At 34.9% G+C, this 26,266-nt stretch overlaps 1 protein-coding gene across 1 annotated transcript in view; it reads right to left on the reverse strand.

Annotated features, from left to right (window-relative positions):
• Window positions 1–655: 655 nt before the first annotated feature.
• LOC142349579 (structural maintenance of chromosomes protein 5-like) overlaps window positions 656–26,266 on the reverse strand; it is a 91,713-nt gene continuing 66,102 nt past the window's right edge. Inside the window, exons 12-18 of the mRNA XM_075401237.1 lie at window positions 23,406–23,570; window positions 22,560–22,771; window positions 15,118–15,306; window positions 14,235–14,483; window positions 8,638–8,797; window positions 5,339–5,523; window positions 656–1,182 (exon numbers count right to left, since the gene is read on the reverse strand). Coding sequence (XP_075257352.1) covers window positions 1,068–1,182; window positions 5,339–5,523; window positions 8,638–8,797; window positions 14,235–14,483; window positions 15,118–15,306; window positions 22,560–22,771; window positions 23,406–23,570 — 1,275 coding nt within the window. The 3' untranslated portion in view covers window positions 656–1,067. The remainder of the gene's footprint in view (window positions 1,183–5,338; window positions 5,524–8,637; window positions 8,798–14,234; window positions 14,484–15,117; window positions 15,307–22,559; window positions 22,772–23,405; window positions 23,571–26,266) is intronic.

Below are 26,266 nucleotides of genomic sequence, written 5' to 3' on the forward strand. Positions count from 1 at the left end.
CTGTTTATCCCGTTTTGAAAAATCAAAATCAATGAAGAATGTGTGAAACCATTCTTAAAAAAACACAGCGCCCCAATACAATTCAAATTCTTTGAATTGTAAAAAAACACTGTCCCCGATAATAGCCGCTATCGCTTCGCAGCTATTAACAAACCTTTCAGGGCAAATCTTGTCGCACGAATACTATAAAAGAAAAAATAGCCAAAAAGTAAGTTGATCTAAAATAATTTATAAGGCAAAAAAATACACTTACAAGCCAAAAACTTTCTTTTAAGCCATCAAGACAACAACATGTCAAAAAACATTGCGCAAGCAATTATAAGCTCAAAACTATCATTAATTTAAAAGAAGGAAGTTATAGCTATATTACTATTAATTTTGTCTATAATAGCCAAGACAAATCACGAGAGCAGTAAATCTTTTTTTTCAAATCTCAAAAATTTCTCTTGCTGGGCAAAGAATTTTCACTGAAGCACTTTACTCTTTCGTTTTTAGCGGAAAAAACCACACGAAAAAATAGTAATCCCACAAAAAACTAACTCAATACTTCAGTCGCCGAAAAAAGACTGACACAATATAGCTACCTCGATATGCATATTAATGTCACATTTGGATTTCAATATTTGGGTTCTCAGTTACATCCTTGCTTTTGAAAAAAAGCTAATAATACCTATATTGGAAGAAATCGTGTATCAGAAATCAGTTCAACACAGTCAAATCATGGCTATGAATAATTCAACACAAAGATCAGAATTCACAAATCATCATACAAAATCGCAGCAAATCTTGTAGCAGCTTAATTTCACAAACGGGATCTATTCTGCCTTCGCCTACTTCTCCCCATAATGGGCTTGCATCTTCTAAACTTTCCCGGGCTATTTTATGACATAACGAACTATACAAGTTCGCATACTTTCTAACAGTAGGTCTGGGGCCAGAATACATTCAATATAAGCTACAGCTTGTGGTTACAGTTAATTAGGTTCAATTGCACGTTTCCTGAGAATTCCTCTTCAGCACAACATCTCTGTCAACTGAGGGTGGGTACCTACTCCGCATGTGCCTGTTCAGTCCATAGCAGCTGTCAACTTGCGGTGTCTGCGGATGAATTTGCTCACATTCCAATCACTAGAGGACATCTCAGTCTGTGGTCCATTGAACACAACCAACACTGACATGTTCCTAATACACAAAAATTGCCAAGATAGTATTCAAGTTTTCAGTTAACCACCCACTCGTTTAGAGCAAAATTCCAACACAGCGTTAGTTTTGAAGTCAAGTTTCGTTGTCAACTTTCGTAGACGGACAAAACGCTTAAAAATTTCTTTATATTATAGGAAAGAGGACTCATCAATCTTAAAACGGCGCTTCCCGATAACCGGCCAAATGCAAATTACATGACGCTAAAACATCGCCGAATCTATTCTCTCCATCCCCAGTGTAGGCGGAACAGATTAGATCCAAAACGCTTTTTTATAGGTGCAACTTTTAGGCATTGTGGGCTTGCTACACTGTAATGATAAGCTATAAAGATCGTCAGTAGAAAAAAGGATAATTCCAAACCGCCAATTTCTTTTGCATGCCGCTAGCTATTTTAGGACAACTCATTCAACCATTCTATCTGCTAATAGAGTTGTCCTAAAATAGCTAGCGGCATGCAAAAGAAATTGGCGGTTTGGAATTATCCTTTTTTCTACTGACGATCTTTATAGCTTATCATTACAGTGTAGCAAGCCCACAATGCCTAAAAGTTGCACCTATAAAAAAGCGTTTTGGATCTAATCTGTTCCGCCTACACTGGGGATGGAGAGAATAGATTCGGCGATGTTTTAGCGTCATGTTTTTGCATTTGGCCGGTTATCGGGAAGCGCCGTTTTAAGATTGATGAGTCCTCTTTCCTATAATATAAAGAAATTTTTAAGCGTTTTGTCCGTCTACGAAAGTTGACAACGAAACCATTCTATCTGCTAATAAAGACAATAACGAACAAAAAAAAACATACCCGGCAGATTGCCGGAAAATAGCCGCCGTTGATTCCAATAAGCATGACTGGGATTGAAATAACAGAAGATATTGAAAAAAAAAAGATTTTCGTACAAAAACATTTTTTTAAGTCCGATTTATTTTGATGGCATTTCGTAGTTGAACATACTTCTGTTTCTTAGAGAGAGGCTACAGGGGCTACTATCAATAACAATAAGCATTAGAGAGAGGTAACTAATACTTATAGGACCGACGTTCAAATAGCGGGCATCTAAAATTGGGCTTTATGGGTTTATCCCGTTTCTATTTCTGACTTCAATTTTTTATACTGACTGTTCATTTTGAATTGCTTTGCTGAGCAACTGATGTTCAAAATCACTTTTAGCAGAATGAGAGAAGAGAGAAACTAGCCTAGAGAAGTCAAAAAGATTTCACGCAAAATGTTGAAAAGGCGGCAAAATGAGGTAAAGCGAAACATTTTTTTATTCGACGAAGTAAAAAAAACATAGCAGGACAAGTCCTGACGTACAATTCAAAGAATTTTCATTGACTTAACAAACAACTAGACCTAGAACGGACAATGGGTGAATTGGGAAAAACATTTCTAAAAAAAATCAGATGAAAAAAAAACAAAAAAAAAACAGAAAATCAATGTCAAAATGCTGCTAGGGAGAACAAAAAACCACTAGTGAGATATGTAATTTTGATTCTAACAAAAAACTAGGTCCAGAATGAGCTGTGAAGTGATTGGGAAAACCATTCAGAAAAAAAATCCGATCCGAAAAAAAAAATCGAAAAAACAGTAAAAATCAGAGTGAAATTGCCGCATGTGAACAAAAAACCACTACCGAGAAACCGAACTTTTGTTCAAACACTGTTTTCTCACTCTACTTTAAAATTAGATCGAAAAAAATTCACGCCGCAAAACCACTCGCTTTTTCGCTCCATTTCCTGTTTCGGCGTGACCAAAATCACCACTCCAATTTGACTTAAAAAATCATGAAAATGTGTGAACAGATCTTAAAAAAACATAGCAGGACAAGTCCTGACACACAATTCAAAGAATTTTCATTGACTTAACAAACAACTAGACCTAGAACGGACAATGGGTGAATTGGAAAAACCATTTCTAAAAAAAATCAGATGAAAAAAACAAAAAAAAAACAGAAAATCAATGTCAAAATGCTGCTAGGGAGAACAAAAAACCACTAGTGAGATATAAAATTTTGATTCTAACAAAAAACTAGGTCCAGAATGAGCTGTGAATGGATTGGGAAAACCATTCAGAAAAAAATCCGATCCAAAAAATCGAAAAAACAGTAAAAATCAGAGTGAAATTGCCGCATGTGAACAAAAAACCACTACCGAGAAAACGAACTTTTGTTCAAACACTGTTTTCTCACTCTACTTTAAATTTAGAGCGAAAAAATTTCACGCCGCAAAACCACTCGCTTTTTCGCTCCATTTCCTGTTTCGGCGTGACCAAAATCACCACTCCAATTTGACTTCAAAAATCATGAAAATGTGTGAACAGATCTTAAAAAAAAAAAAAACATAGCCGGAAGAATTCCGGAAACGACTCGAAGTGAAAATCTACTTAACCGCCATCCAGCTACTCATCAGAAAAAACTTGCCTCCACTAATTTATGATTTTCTCGAAACCAAAACATAAAACAAAGTAAAAACAAAAAAATCAAGTCTGTTAACATATAAAAAAATCTGATCAATTTTTGTCATAACTTGAGATCCCGAATTAACTATCTCTGCCAAAATTACTTCATCAAAACAACTAGTACTTACTAAAACCACTTAAGTGAATGTTTTAAAAATACTTGAGGCCAAATTATGAAAAAAGCTCTCAAAAACAACTTGCACTAAAAAACTGGAAGAAGTTAGTAAATTTCTTAATATAACAAAAGCATATAAATCCAAAGAAAAATTCTTTTCAGCCATTAGGGGAACCAGATGCTCGCAAAACAATAGACAAGCCATAATAGCCTAAGAAACTTGTCTAAAAAAACAGAAAAAACTCGAAAAATTGCAAAGAAAAAAATTAAGAAAAATAGTTCCAATTTTCGCCATTTTTTGTCATATTTCTCAACAAAATGATTCAAATCCAAAATTGCCCATACTTATTACTAAACAACTAGAACAACTATTATGAACCCTAAACCTCCACAAATGCCAGAAAAAGTTAAGGAATAGAAACGGCATTCAACAACAAATTCAACAAAAAAACTATAAAGACTAAATGAGTTCTTTTTATTAGTACAAGGAAACAAAGCCGAATAAGGGTCCTTTGCAATTAGAGCAATGAAAAACTCGCACAAAACAATGGGCAAGTTATAATAGGGTGGGTAAGACACTTGAGTAAGATTAAAAAAAAGAAAAACTGTAAAAAATGAGAAAAATGGTTTAAAATTTCTCAGTTTTTTGGTTATTTTTCCTTAGAAAAAAATGATTTATACCAATAAAACTTTAGTCAATTGGTATCCTACAATTCCTTAAGTAACAAGCTTCTATTCAAATCCCACTTAAAGCAGTAAAACAAAAAACAGGTAAAAATTCATTAAATTTCGTCTCAAAATCTGCAAAACTGATCAAAAACCTCCAAATTAGCGTTAAAAATCAAAATAACTACCCGAAACCTCCAATTCCTATCAAAACAAATCTAAAACTAATACAATATCATAATCAAACCTCATAACCATCAAAAGTTGCAAAAAACTGCTTTTAAAAGCCGCACGTGAACAAAAAAAATTCGCTCGCTTAGAAAAAATTTTTTCACACATCAATTTCTCGCTCTCTCAAAAACAGCGGTGTGAACAAAAACCACTCTCTTTTCGCTCCGCTCTTCACTTTTGTTCAGCACCAAAATCACTCCAAATTTTTTCACGCGTTTCATTTCCCGCTTCAAAATTCACTCCAAAAATTGATTAAAAAAAAGGACTTCTCCAATACTCCTCTTCGAGTCGTAAAAAAGACAGCGCCCCAATACAATTCAAATTCTTTGAATTGTAAAAAGACAGCGCCCCAATACAATTCAAATTCTTTGAATTGTAAAAAGACAGCGCCCCAATACAATTCAAATTCTTTGAATTGTAAAAAAAAATAGGAGCGCTATAATAGCCGGCTGAGAAGATGAGGGCGGCTATTAATCAGTGAGGATATGTGGTTATGCCACCTTCACCCACTCAACAAAACTAAAATTTTTCTTTTCTACATTATCAAATTTGCGCGCTTTACATTGATAATGATTTATAAGATATGGTTTTAGTTATTACAGTTGTTACAATACTCCATTATAAAGGTTTGACAATATGGAACTCTTCAATGGTGTTTTCGAAGGGAATACCTGTGGTAATTGAGGTCTAGGAGTAGCTTTGGGGTTACAAAGAGGTACTGGGAAGTGGGTCCCTTCTCTGGGGTTGAATTGCACACACTGTCCACTATCATGTTGAACACTCTTCTCTCGTTGTCTGCATCCATGCCCTGGTTGATCTCATCCACTATTCGAAAAGGAACGTCACTGCTCAACTCCTGAACATCACAATAAATACGTCATAATTATAAGGATAACACGTTTAATTTTCATGCTTAATCTTTTCATCTATATAAATGAGTTTATGCTGCTTATGAATCTGGTCGTATTTTTAAGGTAAAAACGGCGGTCGAATTTGAACTAAATCATTTGGTTCACATTTGTTCAAACTACAAGGTTATCATTGAACACAAATAATAAATTTGTGCGGAAAGAGTAAATCAAAATCTATCAGTTTAACAAAATATAGAGGGATCTCACACTGATAATGACTATATTTGCATAAGTTGTACATACTGAGCCATTTAATATTCATGTCATTCTTTTTACATTCTTTTTACTTGTGCTCGAGAACACGAGCTTCCTTGTTTTCTAAATCTCGGTAAATATTCACTGCTCCCTTTTCTTTACCAAGCACTCAACGCGTTTCAATGCCTTCATATTGACTAACGCAAGCCGGTCTTAAAAATTACCTGAGATACCTCTGCACAATGAAGTTTCAAGTTTTTGTTACTTTCGGATATAAACAATCAAATAAATTTTCGGTTTGTTTGATCGAGGACTTTCAAACTGGGATATATTTAACTTTGATAGAATACATTTTTATCAATCATTTATCACCAGTTCTGTAATCGTTCAGAGATTAATACCATTTAGTCAACTAAAAAATCTAGCTTTTGCGAATTCAGTTGTTCATCAAACAGAAATGCGAAAACCAGACCCTTTATCACATGATTTTCCCAGCTTTCCAATTTATTGTTCCGACCCCTCTTGAGGGGAAGGAACTATATACTCAAATGGGTTTTTTTTTGTTCAGACAATTTTGTCCGATCGATATATTCATCGTAGAGAGTTGAGACTGGTATCATTAGAAAGCTTGTCCAGCGTAGAATATGGAATTAAAAAGATTTTCTTAATTTTCGTTTTTTTACAAGGATTTATCGAGGTTTAGTTTTTGAGAAAATAGAGGAATTCCGGTGAGATTTTATACACATTTTCCGGAATTTTTGACTAAAACTTCGCCAATTTAGCTAAAAATTGTTAATTTTTCCAGAAAGTGTTGTTGGTTTTTATTTTTAAAGACAAAACAACATTGTAGGCTATTTTTATTAATTTTTTTGTCAAAAATTCGGGCTAAATACTTCATCAAAAACAGCACGAAATAAGTTTCTTTAGTCCAGTTTGATTGAATTTACAGAAAGTACAGACCCAAACACCAGTAACACAATCTTTGTAGACTCAAAAGGGGCTTTTTTACTTCAAATTCCGTTGCGAGTGCTCTGTAATTAAAACTTTGCCGTTTTTTTTGGTAAAAAATATTCGTTGAGTATCGAAAACGCAGCATCTATTTTTGATTTTTTAACTAACAAAATATCAATATCTAGAACATTCGAATAATTAAGTATTCCTAATGGAGAAAAAATATCAGCAGGGCTAGTTTTGGACCAATCCAGTTTTGGAGTGGTATAATCCAAAAGTAATATGGTCGTTTTGACTTTTAAAAGTATTTGATTTTTAAACAAATAATGACTTTTTGAGTTTGCCTCTATTTTTCTCTCAATTCGGTCAACTTGTAGCTTAATTGTCAGCAATGAAAGAATGCGTCTTCTTTCTATTAAAACCAAATTCAATCTTTATTGCGGTTTTACGCATTAAGTTATGGTTTTCTGGCTTTGATATTACTAGATTTCACATTGTTTTAATTTTTACGTATTTGTCCATTTTTCACGTTTTCTGGTTTTGTCACATTTCCATGTTATTGACAGTTCATATATCACATTATTGGCTTTCAAAAAAGGCAAAATTGATAATATTAAAATCCTTGAAGATATAGATTATGATTTTAACGGCTTCGACACTATTTTCGAGAAAGTTAAATTTTGTCTTTAACTGTCGTTTTCACTTTGTTTTTTTTAGTCGTATGAAATTTCCTGTACAATGACCCGGTTTCATTGGCCTTTCATGGAAGGATAGATGAGCCAATATTCTGATACTAGTAGATAGCTTATGGCTTTCATGACTCTGAAAACAATTGTTTTACAAATTGAAGACAAAAAACTTTGTAACTTCGCAATTTTTTGTTCCTTTTGTTGTCTGTTTGCTATCTATTTTCAATAATGACTGGCCAAATATGACACTATTGTTGTCAGAGGAAGGTTTCAAAGGGGATTGGTGTCACACACTCTTATATTCGTTGACTGTACTGGCTTCGACACGGAAAAAACAGTAAATTAATTTTTGACTTTTGTCATGTTCGTTCTTTTTGTAGACGTAAGACATATTCTGGATAATTTCAATTAACAAGAGCTTCGTTTGGAAGAATCAACAAACCTATTTAATTATTTCAATTTGTATTTAATTGCTTTCATGTCTTTGGAAATATTTTTTTAGAAAAAAAATTTAAGTGTTACTTAAATTTGCTTTTTTTTTCATTTTTGTCTACTTGTTACCTAGCTTCGTTAATGAGAGGTCACATAATACATTATCAGAGCTCGCAGAATATGCAATCAAACATATTTTGATGGCCACAGTATGGCTCTACGGTTTCGAAAGCGTTTTCTGTCAAGTTTTAATTGATTTTTTGTTTGTTGTCTTTTTGTTGTTCTTTTTGTAACCGCATAAAAAATTGAATACCGGCAGTTTTTAATTCCTTCAAAAGGAGCATTGGTAATCGTACACCTATGGAATCTTTTAGTTGATTTCTAATCGTTTTTATTACTTTTAAATTAATTGTTTTATTAGAAAAATAAGCGAGTTTTTCAACTTTACTTTTTTTGTTTTTTATTGTCTAATTGTTACCAAGGGTTTTATTGAGTAGTCTCATATCTTTTCTGGTGAATTAAAAGTTATTTTGCTTAATATCAGTTTTATCTGAGGCTATTTGCTCATCTCATCAATCTAATGCACCATTTTTTACTCCACCACTGAGTTATTTGCTTTGGAGGCTATCTTTTCGTTCATACACCAATTTTTAAAACTTTGAATTTTTGGTTTTTTCTATGTTCCTCATTTGGTAGACAATCATGCCAAAATTGTGGATGAGCGGGGTCGGAACCGTATGTGCGATCGCACATTACCGAGTCGCCTTGTTGTTCATAATCAATTAAATGAACCTGTAACGCCAGAAGATAGAGCATAGTGGCTACACTCTTCTCCCCTCCACTTTGATAGTCTCTCTTCAGCTGTTGCAACTGTCCACTATCTTCTGCCCTATAGCTCACCCGGATACTCAGACCATACCCGTCTGTGCTACCACTACTTCCTCCTCCTCGTCTAAACATTCGCCAAAATTCATTTATCATGTCTAGCGCAACAATGTAATAAGAATGATTAATTTTTCATAATTAGCTCCTCGAAAAAAAAATTAAATAGCAGGATACGAGGTCCAATACACAAATCCGAAAATATAGCTATAACATTGATGAAATTATCACGAAGGGAATATGAAACATAACCGACTAACGTCGGAGCGAATTGCTCCCAAACGACGGCCAGCATTTGGCCTCGTCAGTAGCTAGCTAGGGTTTTGTAAGGCTAGCTTGAGCTTAATTGAAGGGGGTGTGAACTGAGCGCAGCGGGGGGGGGGGTGAGGGTTTTTGCGGGTTCAACCTCTAAAAACCACCCTTCACCCCATAAGTATAAGTCTCAAAAACAGTTTTTATGAATCGCTTACTTGGATCCTAGTGAGCTGAAAGGCTCTGAGAGAACTTAATGCCCGCCGCGCTCTATCTGTTATCCCGTTTTCGAGGACGAAAATGGGTCAGACGAAAAATCGGTAACGCAAAAAATCGCATAAAAAGCCAACAGGTTTAATATAATTGCTACAAACTTCGTTTGAGAGCAATTAATGAGCTGATGACTCCGTGTAAGAAGGTTGAGAGAAAGCAACCTAATGTATCTTGCGCATAATATAAGCTTGGCATAGCTTTAAAAGGAGCTCTATGTGTTCAATGTATAGTTGGCTGGTGATCTGAAGGCTTGAGAAACAAGAAAGAACAGGAGAATGGATTTTAACAGATGCCCAAGTTCGAGAGACCAAGAAGTGTAATGGTTAGCATACTAGTCTAGCAAGTAAAATATGCTGATTCAAATGGACAACTGTCCGGTTTTCACAATCGTTGCGCCTACTTAGACCCATAATATTCCACTCCACTCCACTCCACAAGGCATAAAGTTAAGAAATTATCAATTTTGCTTCCTCTTTCATCGAGTACATAAGCCTTAAAATATTTCGAAACGCTAACATAGAACGCTAACATAAAAATAGGCGACTAAATAATCATTTAAACATTATTTTTCTTATATTATTTTAACAGATTTATTGGCACTCAAAAGGGACTTCTCAAAAGGGACTACTATTTAAGTTTATGGCAGTTTTTGGTAGATCAATCTCAGTTTTCTACCCAAATTAAATATTTATCTTAAACAACTCTTGCTTTTAATATATGGTAGCAATAAAAAAGTCAAGCATGATATCTGAAATAGTGTTTGTAATAATCTCTAAAATTCAAAAATTTTGGATCGGCATCGCAGATAAAGCTGAGGAACTTACTTAAGCTTGCAGATCAGAAAATTGAAAAAAGAGAAAAACAGCCGGTATGTTAACGGAAAATAGCACCGGAATTGAAACAAAAAAATAAGAGATCAAAATAGGCAAAACTTTTTAGGTGATCAAAAGTGTCAAAAAGAGTTCTAATTTGGCGTGGTTTCAGTTAGATATTAAAATTAAACTTACGTCAGATTTAAAACAAGGCTCGTAAGCTTAATATTAATGTCAGCTAGCAACCACTCTAATGAACTTTGTTAACCTAATGCGCTATGACTTAATGGACGGGTTATATCGGTTCATCCTGTTTTTTTTATTTTGGTCTTTTGACTTTGAACCTATTCATTAATTCGTAATTCAATGTGCGAAAAATTTAAACACTTAGTTAAATCTGTGAGTGGGGTGTTACCAATAATAAACGAAAAACCTGAAGGACAGGTAAAGCCAACTAAAAAACGAAAGCGCTTAAATAAAAGCCGCTGACAGGCTGACGGTGGCTATCAATAACCGACTGCCATTGGGCATATTGACAAGTGAGGATTTGGCTACAGATTTAGCTAGCCTAAACATAGAGAAGTGCTTAGCTAGCCGAAACACAGCCTCAGAGCGAGAAGGATAAAAGCGGGATGGGGAGGGTAAATTTGGGCGTGGGCGGTTCTAGATTGCACTTTATACGATGTATATAGGCCTCCTCAAGCGTTCTTTAGCAGCATAGCGAAAACGTACACTTAGAGCTTATTAAAACTCTATGAGAGCTAATCTGAAACTTAATGGCCAAGGGCATCGCCAGTTTATCGTGTTTCTGAATTCAGATAGTTTAAATTTAATCGCTCAAGCGAGCGAAGGAATGTTCGAGCTAAAAAGCCAACACGGTCGATTGGGAATTTCGCATCTCATTTGCAATAATTCAAACATTGATCGAGAGCGAAAACTTACACCTTGAGGTGAGATCCACTACAGCGCACATGAGAGCAATTGTTCTTAAAGGGGTATTCTATTTGTTCCGTCAGCTCTTGAAGTGCTCGAGGGGTTTCTCACAGACATTCAAGAAGACGCTGAAGAGAATGACTGTTATCGCTGACACTAGAAGCTGTATTTAAGAGCGTCTGTCAGTTGCCACTAACAAATTAGCCCAGTCAATTTCCGTAATCGCTATCCGATGACTTATACCTCTCTGCATTCATGATACTTGCTAGCGCCCCATGATATCCCTAATTGTGTCGATGCAAAATCACCCAAAGAGAGGGGGAGTTTCGGAAGCAGAACTAATCAACAAAGCAGTAAAAAGGGAATCAATAATTTTATTACCCGGTAGTCTCACCAAATGAGCACTTTCTGGGTGGTTATGAGGTCTATACTGAATCATTAAAAACCCGATTGTGTGGTTCACAATTCCAAGAGTCCAAATATCAACCTGATCTGTTCTTAATTTGAACTGATGAGAATTTTGCGATAACTAAGATTCCATAAAGAGATGTGAAACCAAGGAGATTAATTTACATATCATAATTTGCGTCAAGGAGTTTAGGGACATCTCCGTATTTAACGCATTGTGTTCTGCCCTCATTCCCGTTTTCAGCTGCTGTGAGGGGGCTAAAACGTAACTCTTCGCTGAATTCGAGTAAAGGCTAACCCTCCTCTGTTTCAACTACGCAAATAGATATCGCCTGGTATAGGGTTGTTGTTGGGGGCAAAATGTTTCTTCTCGCAGACAGGTGAAAAATGGCTGTGATGCAAAAACGGAATTTATCGTCGTATACGATCATCGAAGCTATCTCAAGTTCCTATGGCAATTTTATTTCCACTTCATACTTGAAAATCCAAGATGAATTTCAGTGCAGTTCGAAATTGATTTTTGCGTAATCGAATAAGAATTACAAATAGCCAGGTTAGCTTATGATATCGTTTTGGAACACTGTGAAGTGTCTAAACATCCATAATATCAATCGATGTTCACACTGATCGACGAGTGTTCAAATTTCAAACTATCTTTTTTGTCTATTCAAATGAAATCCCAGTACAAAACTGGTCTATCACAATCCTCTACCTGTACCGAATTAAACCTCTCTTCTGAGAAAGTGGCTGCCACCTACAGACCAATTAAAAGATTAAACTATTGGTAAGCACAGTCAACTTTTAAAATTGTTGTATAAAACAAGGAAGCCAGTTAAAAAAAAAGTGAATAAATTTTCGAATTTCGGTGCCGGTAGACGCCCAAAATGATTGAAAAAAAAATCGTCAAATTGCCGGAAAATAGCCGCCTTTGACGCGATTGATGCCTATCGGGATTTAAAAAAAAGAAGAGATAAATCAACTGAATTTTTTGTTTTTTTTCAGTGTCAAAAATTTTTCTAATTTGGCAATGAAGGACAATGTAGAAAGTATTTTCGAAAAAAAATAACATTTAAACACTTGACCAAAAATAATCCACAAAATGCTAAAATGCTATTTCCTATCAATTATTTCGCAAATAAATTTTATTACTGGTTCTGTTCAGGCACCTACCCACTCAACACCTGGCAAAAATTTATTAAACAACAAAAAGGCAAATAACGAAAAACAGAACCAGAAAAAATTAAGAAATTTTATTATTTTTTTCAGAGAAAAAGTCTTCTCTGACCTTCAATAGCACCTTTTAGGAGCAAAAGCAATAAAACAACGTCAAACTAAAGATTTAACAAGATAACTATAGCCAGAAGCTTAAAATGAGCAAAAATGTTCAAAAAACTTAACAAACCGACAAAAATTGGTCAAAAATCGCTTAAGTTTACTCAATTATTTACTAAAAAAACAACAAAAAATCAAAAACAGTGATATTGAAAGATTGTTTTGAAAGAATTCGATTCAGCCATTTGATTTTGATTCAGATGATCAGAAAAGCTTACAAACGCATGGTTACTAGCTTGGGTAACCGTTTGTTGTGTTACTAGTAACGCAACAAACGTCTTTGACAGAAAATCGCTCTGTTCTCTCTCTGCTCTTCAGCCAATTGATCTAAACACTTTTTCACGCAATCCAATTCCTGTTTCAAATACACTCCAACACAATTACCAATCAAAAAAGACGCTCTTCCAATACTCCTCTTCCAGTCGTAAAAAACAGCGCCCCAATAGAATTCAAAATCTTTGAATTGTAATAAACAGCAGGACAAGTCCTGACATACAATTTAAAGAACTTTCATTGACTAAAACATAGCTGACAGATTGCCAGAAAATAGCCGCAATAGCTTCGTAGATCTGCAGTCTCAAAAAGATTTAAAAAGACAGACTTAAAAAAATTTATTCTTTTCATTAAGGGCTGAGATGTTAAATTCCGATTAAAAATATGTATAACTAATTGCTGTTTCTAATAGCTGCTCTTAAATACCCTTCGATTAGAGTGATATACACTCACTTGACCTAATCTCTTTGAATTAAAGTAAAGAAAAGTCAGCTTTAGAGTGAGGAAGTCATTTTTGAGAGTGAGGTAAGTCATGTGTGACCAAAAACTTCATCATGCGAATGAGCAAAAAAACTCGCTCCACTAAGAGTGAAAAATGACGTGATTTGAAGTGATTGTGAGGTCATATGGTCGTAACAAGAATCTTGACGACGAAATAAACAAAAAACCAAAAGTAGGCCAATAATAGCCTCAGCTATCACTTCGCGGCTATTAATAAAAATAGACCTAGACTAGACAACGATTTGACTATGGAAACCATCTAGGTAATCAGATCCAATAAATTGAAAAAATAAATAAAAATCGATGTCAAAATACCGCATGTGAGCAAAAAAACCATTAGCGAGAAGGCAATTTTTTGTACAAACACCATTTTCTCACTCTAATTTAAAATTAGAGCGAGAAAGTTCTACGCCGCAATGCGAATGAGTCTACTTTAAAATTAGAGCTAAAAAATCATACCCCGCAAAACCACTCGCTTTTTCGCTCCACTTCCTGTGACCAAAATCATCACTCCAATTTGACTTCAAAAATCATGAAAATGTGTGAACAGATCTTAAAGACAGCGCCCCAATACAATTCAAATTCTTTGAATTGTAAAAAAGGAGAGCGCCTTAATAATCGCCGTTGAGAGGCTGACGGCGGCTATTAATTATCCTTAAGCAACGTTTTTCTATTTATATTAAAGACATAACAATGTTTCATAGGGTAATTCTGCCGTTTAACCTCTGTGTAGTAGTAGTAGCAGCAGGCGAGGTTGTAGAGTCGGGACAGAGTAACTCCACTCTTCCACTGCATCCCAACTGACCCATGAATCGACTGAAATTGCTGTCCAGTTTCTCAATGAACTTCCTCACATTGGTCAGCCACTCTGCCCTCATCTGGTCCAGTCTCTCTTTGTGTCCCTCCTCTGTCCTCTCTCTGTTCTCCTTTTGAGCCTCCAGCTCTTCCACTTTCTTCCGTAGTTTATCGTGCCTGTACAACACGCTACACATATGTACATTCCGCTGATTTCACGTAGTCCCAAATTTTTAGGTACAATAATTATGGTTAACAAATTTGAGAGACACTTAAAGAAAAGTGAGTCGAATAAGTTATCACAGGTTTTTCGGTTGGATTATGTACCACAAGGTATTAAAAGGAAATCATGATTTAAATTTTTGTTTTAATATTGCTTTGTAAAAAAACGCAGTGTGAGCATCATTCTGCTTTGTATCCGACCGTAAACACTTTACTATTATAATTATTCTAGCTTTCTAGATAATTTCAGCAAACGGTAGGCAAAAAATATTTTCTTAAAATAAATTGGTTAAGTACAAAACACATGTGTCTTATCTCAATGCATTGCTGTGACGACGCTTTGATCCAGTCATAGTTGTCTCTTAGACCACCGCACGTAATTGTTTGAACTTAGTGGCTATTGGGAAAACTATCATTAATAACACTACTCAAGTTTCATTATTGAAATAGCCAAAAAATTTTGTTTCGTTTTTGTAAACATACTGGGTCCTGATATGCTTTGCTTCTAGGTCATAGTTCGCACTAATGTACATTCAAATTAGAATAAAACAATGTAATTTAACCAAAAGATATTAGATAGTTAGCATACCTTTCAACAACAGACTCGTCCAAGTGTTGCAGGTCATCCAGATGTTGTCTCTCTTCCGTCATTTGAGTGTTGATTGTTTCCAAATCTTCAGGAATGCGGAATGTTTCAAACTTATTCTGCAGCTGTTCAGGCACACTTCTCACTGTCACCTCCAATCCTGCCTCTTTCAGTGCCTCAACCCAACAGCCCCTGTTACCAACAACAAAACACGTTGCAATTTTTGCGCCCATTAAATTCAACTAAATCCAACATATATCCGAATACTTTTACGAACATAGACGTCTAAAATTTAGTGTGCTCAAGGTAGTCCACGCAAATTATCAATAGATATGTTTGAAAACTTGCAAAAAAAACGTATCATAAACTAGCCGCAAAATTTTCGGAGAAGGCGTGATTGACCGCCCTGAATTTTGGATTAAAAAGAAAAAAACATAGCTGGCTTATTGCCACAAAATAGCTGCGACAGTTCGGTAGACTGTAGTCTCAAAAGAACGGCAACAGAAGTAAGACATGTAAAGTTATTCAATGTATTAACCTGGATGTGGCGTCTCAAACTTAATCGACCAAAGCATTTCTTACAAGTGCTCTCAAATAACTTTCAATTAGTTGATATAACATCATCTGACCTTAACTCCTCAATTTAAAGCAAGCATAACTTTTGAAAGAGGAAAAGTAATTTTGATACTAAAGAAGAAACAAACGACAAAAATGAACAAACATAGCCGGAAAACTGCCGGAAATAGCTGCCTTTGACTCGCTTGACGCACATCAAGATTAGAACGGAAAAGAAGAGATAGAAATTGAAAACATATTTCTAAGTGTCAAAAAAGTGATCTAATTTGGTGTGCAGCTTTTTAGATTCTAAAATTATACTTAATTAAACTTCTAAACTGAAAGCTATTCCGCTTAATACTAAGGCCAGCTACCAATCGCTCTAATGAACTTTGATAGCCTAATGCGCCATGACTTAACGACCGGGTAATATCGGTTTAGCATGTTTCTTTTTAGTGTGCTCTTCTGACCTCGACTATATTAACTAAATTGAGTAATTCAGCGAGTGAAAGACTTAAGTAAAAACCATACAGTTGAGACAGTGAGTGAAGTAAGTCAAACGTAAGTCACAACTTACATTTCCAAAGGTAAAGCGAATTAAAAAAGCACATAAAAATAGCCGCCAAGAGGCTGACGGTGGATATTAAATAACGCAAAAAAGTTTCAAGGAACTGGTGAAAACGAAATGCTGTATTGTTTAATTATGGCGATAAGTCTCATCTTAAAACAGCTCTTCCTTGTTAAAACCTACAAAGAAGCAAAACAGCAAACCTGCAGAATATCAAAGCCTTGCCGGACATTTAAGAGACAAACAGAGGCAAGAGAGACCAAAAACAGTTTGAAAATTGAAATTATAGCACAAATTCTCAAATTCCTCGAACTTATGAGCATGTCTTCAATACACTTGCAAGCTCGAAAATGTATCATATGCCCCTAAAAGTACCGAAACGCGAAACATTTTAAAAGTGGTAAATCCTAAACATTGTTTTTGTTCAAGTAGGCATCACCAACACCTATACCTCACAAGCCATGAAAAGAAATTTCTCTCTGCACAAAACTATTAAATTTTAACAAACGTCAAATGAGAACCAAATCAGATCATGGCAAAGTCACGGCAAAAAACGAGAATTGCACCATTTTCGGCGTGAAAAAAATGAATTTCACTTTGAATTTAGAACTTCTGAAAAGTTTCAGCATACTTAGCAGTTATTATAATACTAAGGCCCGATTAAAAACTCTTATGCAATTTCACCTATTTAGCCCGTTGTTTATTATTTTATTCCGTTGAGGTTATCCGACAGTGCAAATGTAACTACAACAATCATGTATATTGTGAAATGTGGTCACCAATTGCAAAACACTCGCTCATTTGGTCATCAATTTCAGAACAAGAGACGCTGGTAAAGCTCCAGAGCACTGATTGGCGGTGGGCGTAATCTGCTTGAACGGCACAAATTTAAACTGGAAATGAATCTTTTGAACCAGTTTTTGATATTCATAGATATTGGTTTTAAAATTTCCATTTGAATATTGGATTTATACCTTAAAGCAATTTGAACACACCCTAGAAACATTACTGGAAAATTACCAGAAAATAGCTGCGATAGCAACGTGGAACTGTAGTCTCAACAAACAAAACATACCCTGCAGATTGCCGGAAAATAGCCGCCGTTGATTCCAATAAGCATGATTGGGATTGAAAGAATAGACGATATTGAAAAAAAAAAAGATTTTTGTACAAAAACATTTTTTAAGTCCGATTTATTTTGATGGCATTTTGTACTAAGACTTATAGGAACGACGTTCAAATAGCGAGCATCTAAAATTGGGCTTTATGGGTTTATCCCGTTTCTACTTCTGACTTCAATTTTTTATACTGACTGTGTTCATTTTGAATTGGTTTGCTGAGCAACTGATGTTCAAAATCAGTTTTAGCAGAATGAGAGAAGAGAGAAACTAGCCTAGAGAAGTCAAAAAGATATCACGCAAAATGTTGAAAAAGCGGCAAAATGAGGTAAAGCGAAACATTTTTTTATTCGACGAAGTAAAAAACATAGCAGGACAAGTCCTGACGTACAATTCAAAGAATTTTCATTGAATGAACAGAAAAACTAGACCTAAAATGGACTATGAGTTAATTGAGAAAACCATTTTAACAAAAATCAGAACAAAAAATAAGAAATAAACAGAAAATCAAAGTCAAAATGCCGCATGTGAACAAAAAAACCACTAGCGAGAAATGAAAAATTAATTCAAACAAAAAGCTAGGCCTAGAATGAGCTGTGAATGGATTGGGAAAGCCATTTAGAAAAAAATCCGATCCAAAAAGTTGAAAAAACTGTAAAAATCAAAGTGAAATTGCCGCATGTGAACAAAAAACCACTAGCGAGAAAGCGAAATTTTGTTCAAACCCCGTTTTCTCACTCTACTTGAAATTTAGAGCAAAAAAATTTCACGCCGCAAAACCACTCGCTTTTTCACTCCACTTCCTGTTTCGGCGTGACCAAAATCACTACTCCAATTTGACTTCAAAAATCATGAAAATGTGTGAACAGATCGTAAAAAAAAGACAGCGCCCCAATACAATTCAAATTCTTTGAATTGTAAAAATAGGAGCGCTATAATAGCCGGCTGAGAAGATGAGGGCGGCTATTAATAAAAAAAGAGAAAAGAAACTTCAGTTTTTTTAATAGTTCAAATTCCGTATTTTGATTTAGAAGAAATTGTACAACTTACGTGTTATCTTTATCATCTGCCCTCAAAAAACGTTTAATTAGATTGACGGATAGTCAGCTCAGCTTATGGTCTTTAAATAACGTAATCAAAACTAAACTTGAGAGAGAGGAAAAGCCATTTTGAGAATGAGGTAAGTCGCACGTGACCATCTTGCTCTAATGATAACAAAAAATGCCATGCATGCATTTCGTCAGAACTGCATGAATCAACGAACAAAAAACAGATTTGAAGTGAGCGTGATGTGATAAGGTCAAACCAAATAATTACCACGAATAATAAAAACATACCAGAATAAGTACTGAACTGGAATCTAAGGGACTGAAATACCATAATTTTTTAAAAAATATATATTAAAATACTCAACTATGACAGTCCACAGAACATAAGACCCTATATACGGAGAAATAAACAAAAAAAAACAAAATCAATCCAGTTAAAGTTTTAAAAAATACAGCACTCCATGAAAATTAAAAATCACACTTCGCGACCATAGAATGAACCCAAAAATAAACAACATTAAGGAAATCGATGAGACAAAGCAAAAAAATGAAAACCAGAAAAATGGCAAAATCAGAATCTTTTTGAAAATTAGTGGCTAAACGGATGAAAAACACAAAATTACATACCAAAACTCGCAATCAGAACGTGTCAAAAATCTTTAATCGCTATGAAAATCCATTATCAGTTCGGTTAGGTGAAAAGGGGAAAAGACAACAAATGAAGGAAAGATTCAAACATACACAAAACAATGGCATAGAGGCCAATAACAAGGATTGCTAAAGGTTAAAACCAACACATTGACGATAGTTAAGCTGGAATAGAAGGCGACTAAGCGACAAGACCACAGTAAAAGCAAATCGGCGAAGACTCAAGAATCCACCAATATGTTTTAGGAAATAGTAGAAAACCACTGATATGATCTCAGGTATTTGCATTGATGCATCATTGACCACAGATGACACTAATGAGACTAGATTATATGGCAATAAAACGAAAAAAATAGGCAAAACTTAAAAAATACTAAACGCTTCGAAAACAATAAGAGCTAAAAACATAAAAAGCATTAGCTCAGAACTGAGACAATTAATTTGATCAACTTAGGCCTCATGAGCAATCAGTGTGACCTCTCAATAAAACACCAACAACAAATACTCGCAAAACAAAACTAAACTAAATTTAAGTGTCAAATGCATGACAAATCACTACTATTAACTGAAACTATTCATTAGATTCATTAATGTTACAATTCTCAGTAATAAGAATAGGTGACAAAACCTCAAAAATAATGAACTTCAAAAATTATGAAATAACTCATTCCCCGTTATTAACCGATGAGACATGTCATGATTAAGAATAAGTGATAACTCACCACCAATAGCAAAAAATACCGGATAAAGTCAGCGTAAAAACACGAGCATTCGCTAATATTTTATGACAACAAACAATGTCAAAGTCACAAAAAGCAATAGCTGCCCACTGAGGGATAAAGAACACCGCAAAAAGGTACATTTACAAAACCTATGTAACATTTTAATAGCACTTAAGGGAAAAACACGTATAACAGAAGTCAAACTAACGCATGTGAAAAAATCCCTCTTAAAAGCCGAAAGTTTGTTCAAACACTAATTTCGCACCCCACTTTAAAAGTTAAATTTGAATAATTACACTTGAGTTGATGTCAAAAATCGATAAAACGCCGCAATACAATACAAATCTTCAGACTGTAAAAATCCAAGAGAACGACAATAATAGCTCTGCTCAGCTAACGGTATCGCAGCAATCAATTACTGAAAAATACACGGTATATTGCCGAATAGCTGAGAAATAGCCTTGTGTGCCGTATAATATAGATAGAAAAAGTTATTGGCTCCGCTCAAAAAACTAAAACATTCAGCGACAAAAATGATTCCGCGGAAGTCTTTTCATTAGGGACATTTATTACACATATTCTTTTATTTTGAACGTGAACTTTAAATCAAATCAAACTTAAGTTTTAAAGTGAAGCTCATTTTATTGAGAGGGTAAGTCACGCATGATCAAAATATAGCCACGCGAATGATCTAAACAATTTGGCTAAAAAGAGAGAGGGGAAAAGACGCACGTGCTCTAACGCCGTTAGAGAGAGGAAGAAGTCATTCAAAAAAATTATACTAACGCCACCACGATACAGCATTAGGCATTGACTTCGTTGGAGCAAGTCAAAACTAAATTAATTACGACACCATTCAGTAACAATACAAAAAATCGAACGGATATAAAACATGATCACATTTTCAGCAACTTGATGCCTTGAGGCCGCAAAATTTCATATTATTAAAAACATTTGGTTACGTTAAAAAAATAGCAAATTGACTTAGGATAGACAAATACTGACAAGCTAAAAAAAACTGAGGGCTAAAAATTGTCCGGAGCTGATTCCGTGCTCTTGGTCTCCGCAACCAACTGTCATACTCAAAAACACATTGTGAAAGCATAAGCCAGAGAATGCTCTTGGAAAATAAACTGCAACTTTCAAGAATTTTGCAAGAGAAAAACTAAAACTTAGGACTAAATAAACATTGCTTTCATTGTTTTTGAGTCACTACAATTAAGAAAAAAACAACATATACTTCGCTCTTGTTGAAGATATGATAGAAAAAGTGAATTAAGATTAGTGCAAAAATTAAATTAATCGTTAAAAAGACTAAAGAAACAGAATAGCATTCCCAGATAATTATCGTTTAAAAACAAAACGTAAGTCCCAAGAAATTTCTTAGTAATCAGTAAAAAATTTGAAAACAGAATTCCACCAATTTCTGAGGGCTGCATTATGTTAACTTAATTTACAAATTGCAAACCAAGGAAATGAAAAAAACTTAGAAACATCTAAAATATTACAATTTTTTAACAACCGATAAAAGCAGAGCGCACAAAGCTATAGCTTTTAGGAGAATGCTACATGCTAGAATGTGGAGAAAATAGACTCCAGAAGTTTTAAAGTTGAAAGTGAAACTGAAAAAATTGAATTCGAAAAGCAAATGCACTTCATTATTTCGCATTCGAGACTTAGAAAAATTAAATAGCAAACCTGCTTTATAGATTTAAAAAACGGAAAAAAGAATTCAAAAATTCGAATCATTGAAATAATTTGCAAAAAATGTCAAAATTTTTTTTAAATTGCACCTATGATAAAAATTTTCACTGAATTTCAAAAACTTAACGCCCACAAATAGTTCAATGGTCACTAAAAGGGAATTCAAACCCTTGATGTTGCACAAAAAGACAAAATATGCCCAAATCGGATTAGCATGTGTACAATAAATTTATAAAAACGAAAACACCTCAAGGTTATAAAGAGGCATGATTTATCAAAGGAAAGTTGTCCTATGCACCTATTTTTTTTAAAAAAAAAAACAAGTTAGTTTATAGATCAAAAATGACGAAAATGATAAAAAACAAGCCAAATATCAACAAAAAACAAAAAAATATGTGCCCATTTCTAACTTGAAACGCATTATTAGGCTCTCAAAAACAGTGTGGTATCAGTTTCCCAGGGTTACATTTTAATATATTATCGAATAAAAATTATTTCTATGAAAAACTTAATTATCACCAAAAAAACTGGGACAATTGGACGAAAAACACGGCTAAAACAGTTATCTACAAGCGCCATTCTGTCAAAAACACTTTTCAAAGTGGAAACGTCATTCACTGAACGCAGCGCATGATCAAAAAACTTCTCTCGCTCAGAAAAAATTAGCTCAAGACAATTTTACTCAATCACTTTTGGGTCAAAATGCCATCCAATCAATTCTCATGGACTTTACCAGTACCTCCCGTTCTGAAATCGGACTGCTCCAAAATATGTGGCGACCTCTTACAAGACATGCATTTTTTTAGTTTAAAAAACTGGCCAAAATAACATGCCGCTGGAGTATATGACATGTCTACTGATCATTCAAGCTGTTCACTATAATCAGAAAATTTTTAATGCTTCATTTCATAATTTTCACTTAATATTTTATTTGAATAAACACTTCACTGCATTTTATTTAGGCGAGAAATTGCACTACATCAAGGTAATTTATAAGTTTTGATACTATATCGCCATATGTGATTTTGTTCACGCCCCAATCCACCTGGTGAGTTAATTAACGTAACAGGGGTAGTAATACCTGGCTTTTCTCTTCTGGGTCTGGACGGATTCCACCAGTTGCTGCAACTCTGCCTCATTCTGAATGTTCGCCTCCTGTTCACTCCTCAGCTGTCTCTCCACCAGTCGAGTCCCTGTTTGTTCCACCTGCAGCTTTAATGAGGCCAATGAGCCCTTGTTCACGTGATCAACCAACTCCTTCATGCCTTCGGCCATGTTTTTTAGGTGCGTCATCTGAAAATACCACCAGAGCCCTAAGCAAAACTCCTAGCGGATGTTTTCCGTTTATGCCCTAATAAACTAGGACCCTTCAGTTACATAGCACGTGCCATTAGATGGTATTTCATTGAGTAAAAGCATGGCACAAACGGGAAAGATCCCCGTTCGCATAAACACTACTCATAATCACGTTAGCATAATCTCAACTGTTACGCCACTAATTATCTTTTGCACAAATACATCGTTCACCGCCACTTTATATCAGTCGCCATTAGATTAAATTGTTTCTGTCATTCGACTCACATGTAAGGAGCCATTAAACAGACTTGACCCAATTCATCTAATTGCAAACGAGCAAAACATTTTAAGCTGGATACAAGTTAGGTTGTTCGCTGTATTTAAATTGAGTTCATGCCCAACAAGTTCGGCATGAACTCAAATTTGACCACGAGGAAACAGCAACCCTATAAATAGATGACGCTTACGATATTGAACACTGAAGTCTAAAGAGATTTAGCAGTCTTATTTACCAGCTAAAAATTTAGCAACAAAAGTCGCACGAGGGAACAATTAATGAATTAAATGTTCAGGATACCAACAGAATAGTATTCATGGAAAGTTTTTCTCCAATTTTGAAGAGTGAACAGACCTTCTCCTGTCTAGCGGTATCAAAAGTGTTAGCTGCTTGTTTGAATAACGAGGGGAAATTGGGCTTGTGCTGCTGCATCTTTTGCAGTTTGTCACTTTTCAGCTGAAGATTGATCTCCAATTGTCTCCTCTGTCTCTCTCGCTGCATCAATCCACTTTGCTCAGCCTCAACAAACAACCACAACTAACAAACCCATGCTCAAACATAACCCACTAATGTCTGGCCAAATGCTCTCAAATGACTGGCGAGGTATTGCTTTTGGTAGTCGCTAGATCAAGCTTAGGGATGCACGGGATAGGGGCTGTAGCTTCGGTGAACCGTACTCGTAGAGCGTACTAAAGCTCTAAGAGAGCACGCATGAGCGAGTTACTTACTTCGGGCTTTACCAGTTGTTTCAAAATATTTATCTAGTCAATTCTTTTGTTACAAGAGCACGTTTCAGAAAGCGAATAAAGAACATTTCTACCACACAATTATTCCCTCACTTCTGTATAATCCCTCACTTATTGGGCATAAGACTTTTACATGGCGCGAGTGCTATTTTCTTCAACGTGCTATACAGAACCAACTTGTAAGGGTAGTGATGAGGATGTAGGTGGATAAATCCTTCGAGATCATTCATATGGTAATTGACACGGCATCTTATCTGCCCCTGCGACTTTTTTTAAACAAAACTATCACAAATGAAAAAGATATCAAAACAGCAACATAATGGTGGGAATTACAAAAAGGATTACATTACACGGCACTAAATCGGACGCCTGAACGAAAAGATCAAAAGAGCTCATTTTTTCCTTTGTGTCCTCTACACAGTCGCTAAAGTGTCGTGTAACCAACTTATAAGATTGTGCTTGCTAAATAAGGGAAAATGGAAAGCAATTAATCCAATGACTATTTGGAACCAATTTTGTCTCCTTTGAGCTATTTTGGTTTTGTGCGTGACTATTTTGTCTCTAACTTGTCCAGGGCAATTTTGTCTCTGAATATTTAGTCTGTTAATATTATTTTAACCAGGAGTAATTTACATGTGACCATTTGACTACTGTGAAGACCATCATGTCTGGGAACATTGTCAGAATATTTTGTCCAAGACTACGATTATTCTGAGAAATTTATTCGGGAAAATTCTTTCTCTGACCAGTTTGCGCGTCAATTTCACGGGTGCCTAATATTAAGACCTTGAGTTATTTGCCTGTGTCTATTTCAGTGAATATTTTGTTTCTATTTCGCGATTTCTCCTCGAGTGAATTGTCTTGAAACAGTGAGTGAGTGAGGTCAGAAGTTAAAGGTGAAAGTCGTGACTTATGTGAAAAGAAAAACGTGATTGAAAGGTAAAACGAAAAAACAAAAACAGCGGGACAAGTCCTGAATTACAATCTGAAGGAATGAATTTACTGGATGGACCTGATATTAAATACTAAAGAGATGGACCTGGACCTACAGAGATCCTATAAGAGTAAAACAAAAAAAAAGAAATCAATTCAAATTTTGTTTTCCAGAAACTAGAGTTTTAAAGACAATCAATAGAAAAACTACTTGATATAAAAGCTGAATCTCCTTAAAATGAGTACACAATACAACAAACATGTTGAAATCAATAACAGACAAAGTAAAGAGTGCCAAAAACGAGAACTTGACAAATCCATTTGAAAATTTTTGGCGAAAAACTAAGAAACACAAAAACATGTACTAAAACTTTCCCAAAACAACCATAGAAGTCACAACACAACCACAAGCAAGCATTTTGATAAGTTAAAAAAGCGATAAAAAGACAAAAAAATTCAGCCAAGATTCAAATTCAAAAATTCGCCGAAAACCTTTCAAAAACAAATGGTATCTAATTCAATAAGAACGATAGCCACATGATGACAATAATAAACCATTGACAATGAGACAGCACTAGAAAGTCAATGAGAGCTGTTATTTTTGAGACTAAGGTACAAGGGCACAAGAAAAGCAACAAAATTGGCCAAGATTTAACAAATCACTTATTAAAAAAGACAATTTAAAAGTAATACGAACCAACGGTATGGTCTCAAGTCATTAATTAGATCTATGCATGCCTCAATAGCAAACGACGAGAAATGTTATTAATGAGACTAAGTGATAAAACAACAAACCGAAATACAAAAATGAGCAAGACTAAAAAACTATTGATATTCTATTAAAACATAGGTCTTAGTCATATAAAACAATAACTGGCTTTTCATGACTTCAGAAAATTAAACTATATAATGATAGAAAACATTTATGACCTCTTAAAACCATGAGTCAAAAAAATCAGGCGAAAAAATCAGCAAAAAAATTCCCACTCCACTTTGAAGCTAAATTGATAAAATTTTACACGTCAAATTTACTCGCTTTTCGCTCAAGCTATTAATCCAGCGTGATTATAACCACCGCTCTCACTGACAACAGAACGCCGAAAAAAGTGTGAACAGATCAAAAAGACAGCGAACCAATACAACTCAGATCCTTTGGGTTGCATAAAGGAGAGCAGCTAAATGATAGTCGTTGAGAGGCTGACGGCGGCTATTAAACATCTGAATGAATCTAGATCTGAACGCTAAAATTTGCCTGTTTAAATTTGAGTTCCCTTTCAAGGTTTGGCGGATTATTAAGTTAACAGATGCCGTTGAATTGTTTTTTTTTAAGAAAAAAACCTCTAAAAACTTTTTGAAATTAATTATTGTCAAAAACGATGAACTAGAAAAAAATTTGATACGTGCCAAGAAAAAAGCAATTCTGGAAGCAATTAGAAAGAATGCTTAATGATTGCCATCAAAAATGTCGAATTGAATTTTTATGTAGATGCTCATTAACTTTTCAAACAACGCAGTTTATGCATTTTTCCAAACAAG

Source organism: Convolutriloba macropyga, chromosome 11, assembly GCF_964194025.1.
Source record: "Convolutriloba macropyga chromosome 11, txConMacr16.3, whole genome shotgun sequence".
In the NCBI taxonomy this organism is placed as follows: Eukaryota; Metazoa; Xenacoelomorpha; order Acoela; family Convolutidae; genus Convolutriloba; species Convolutriloba macropyga.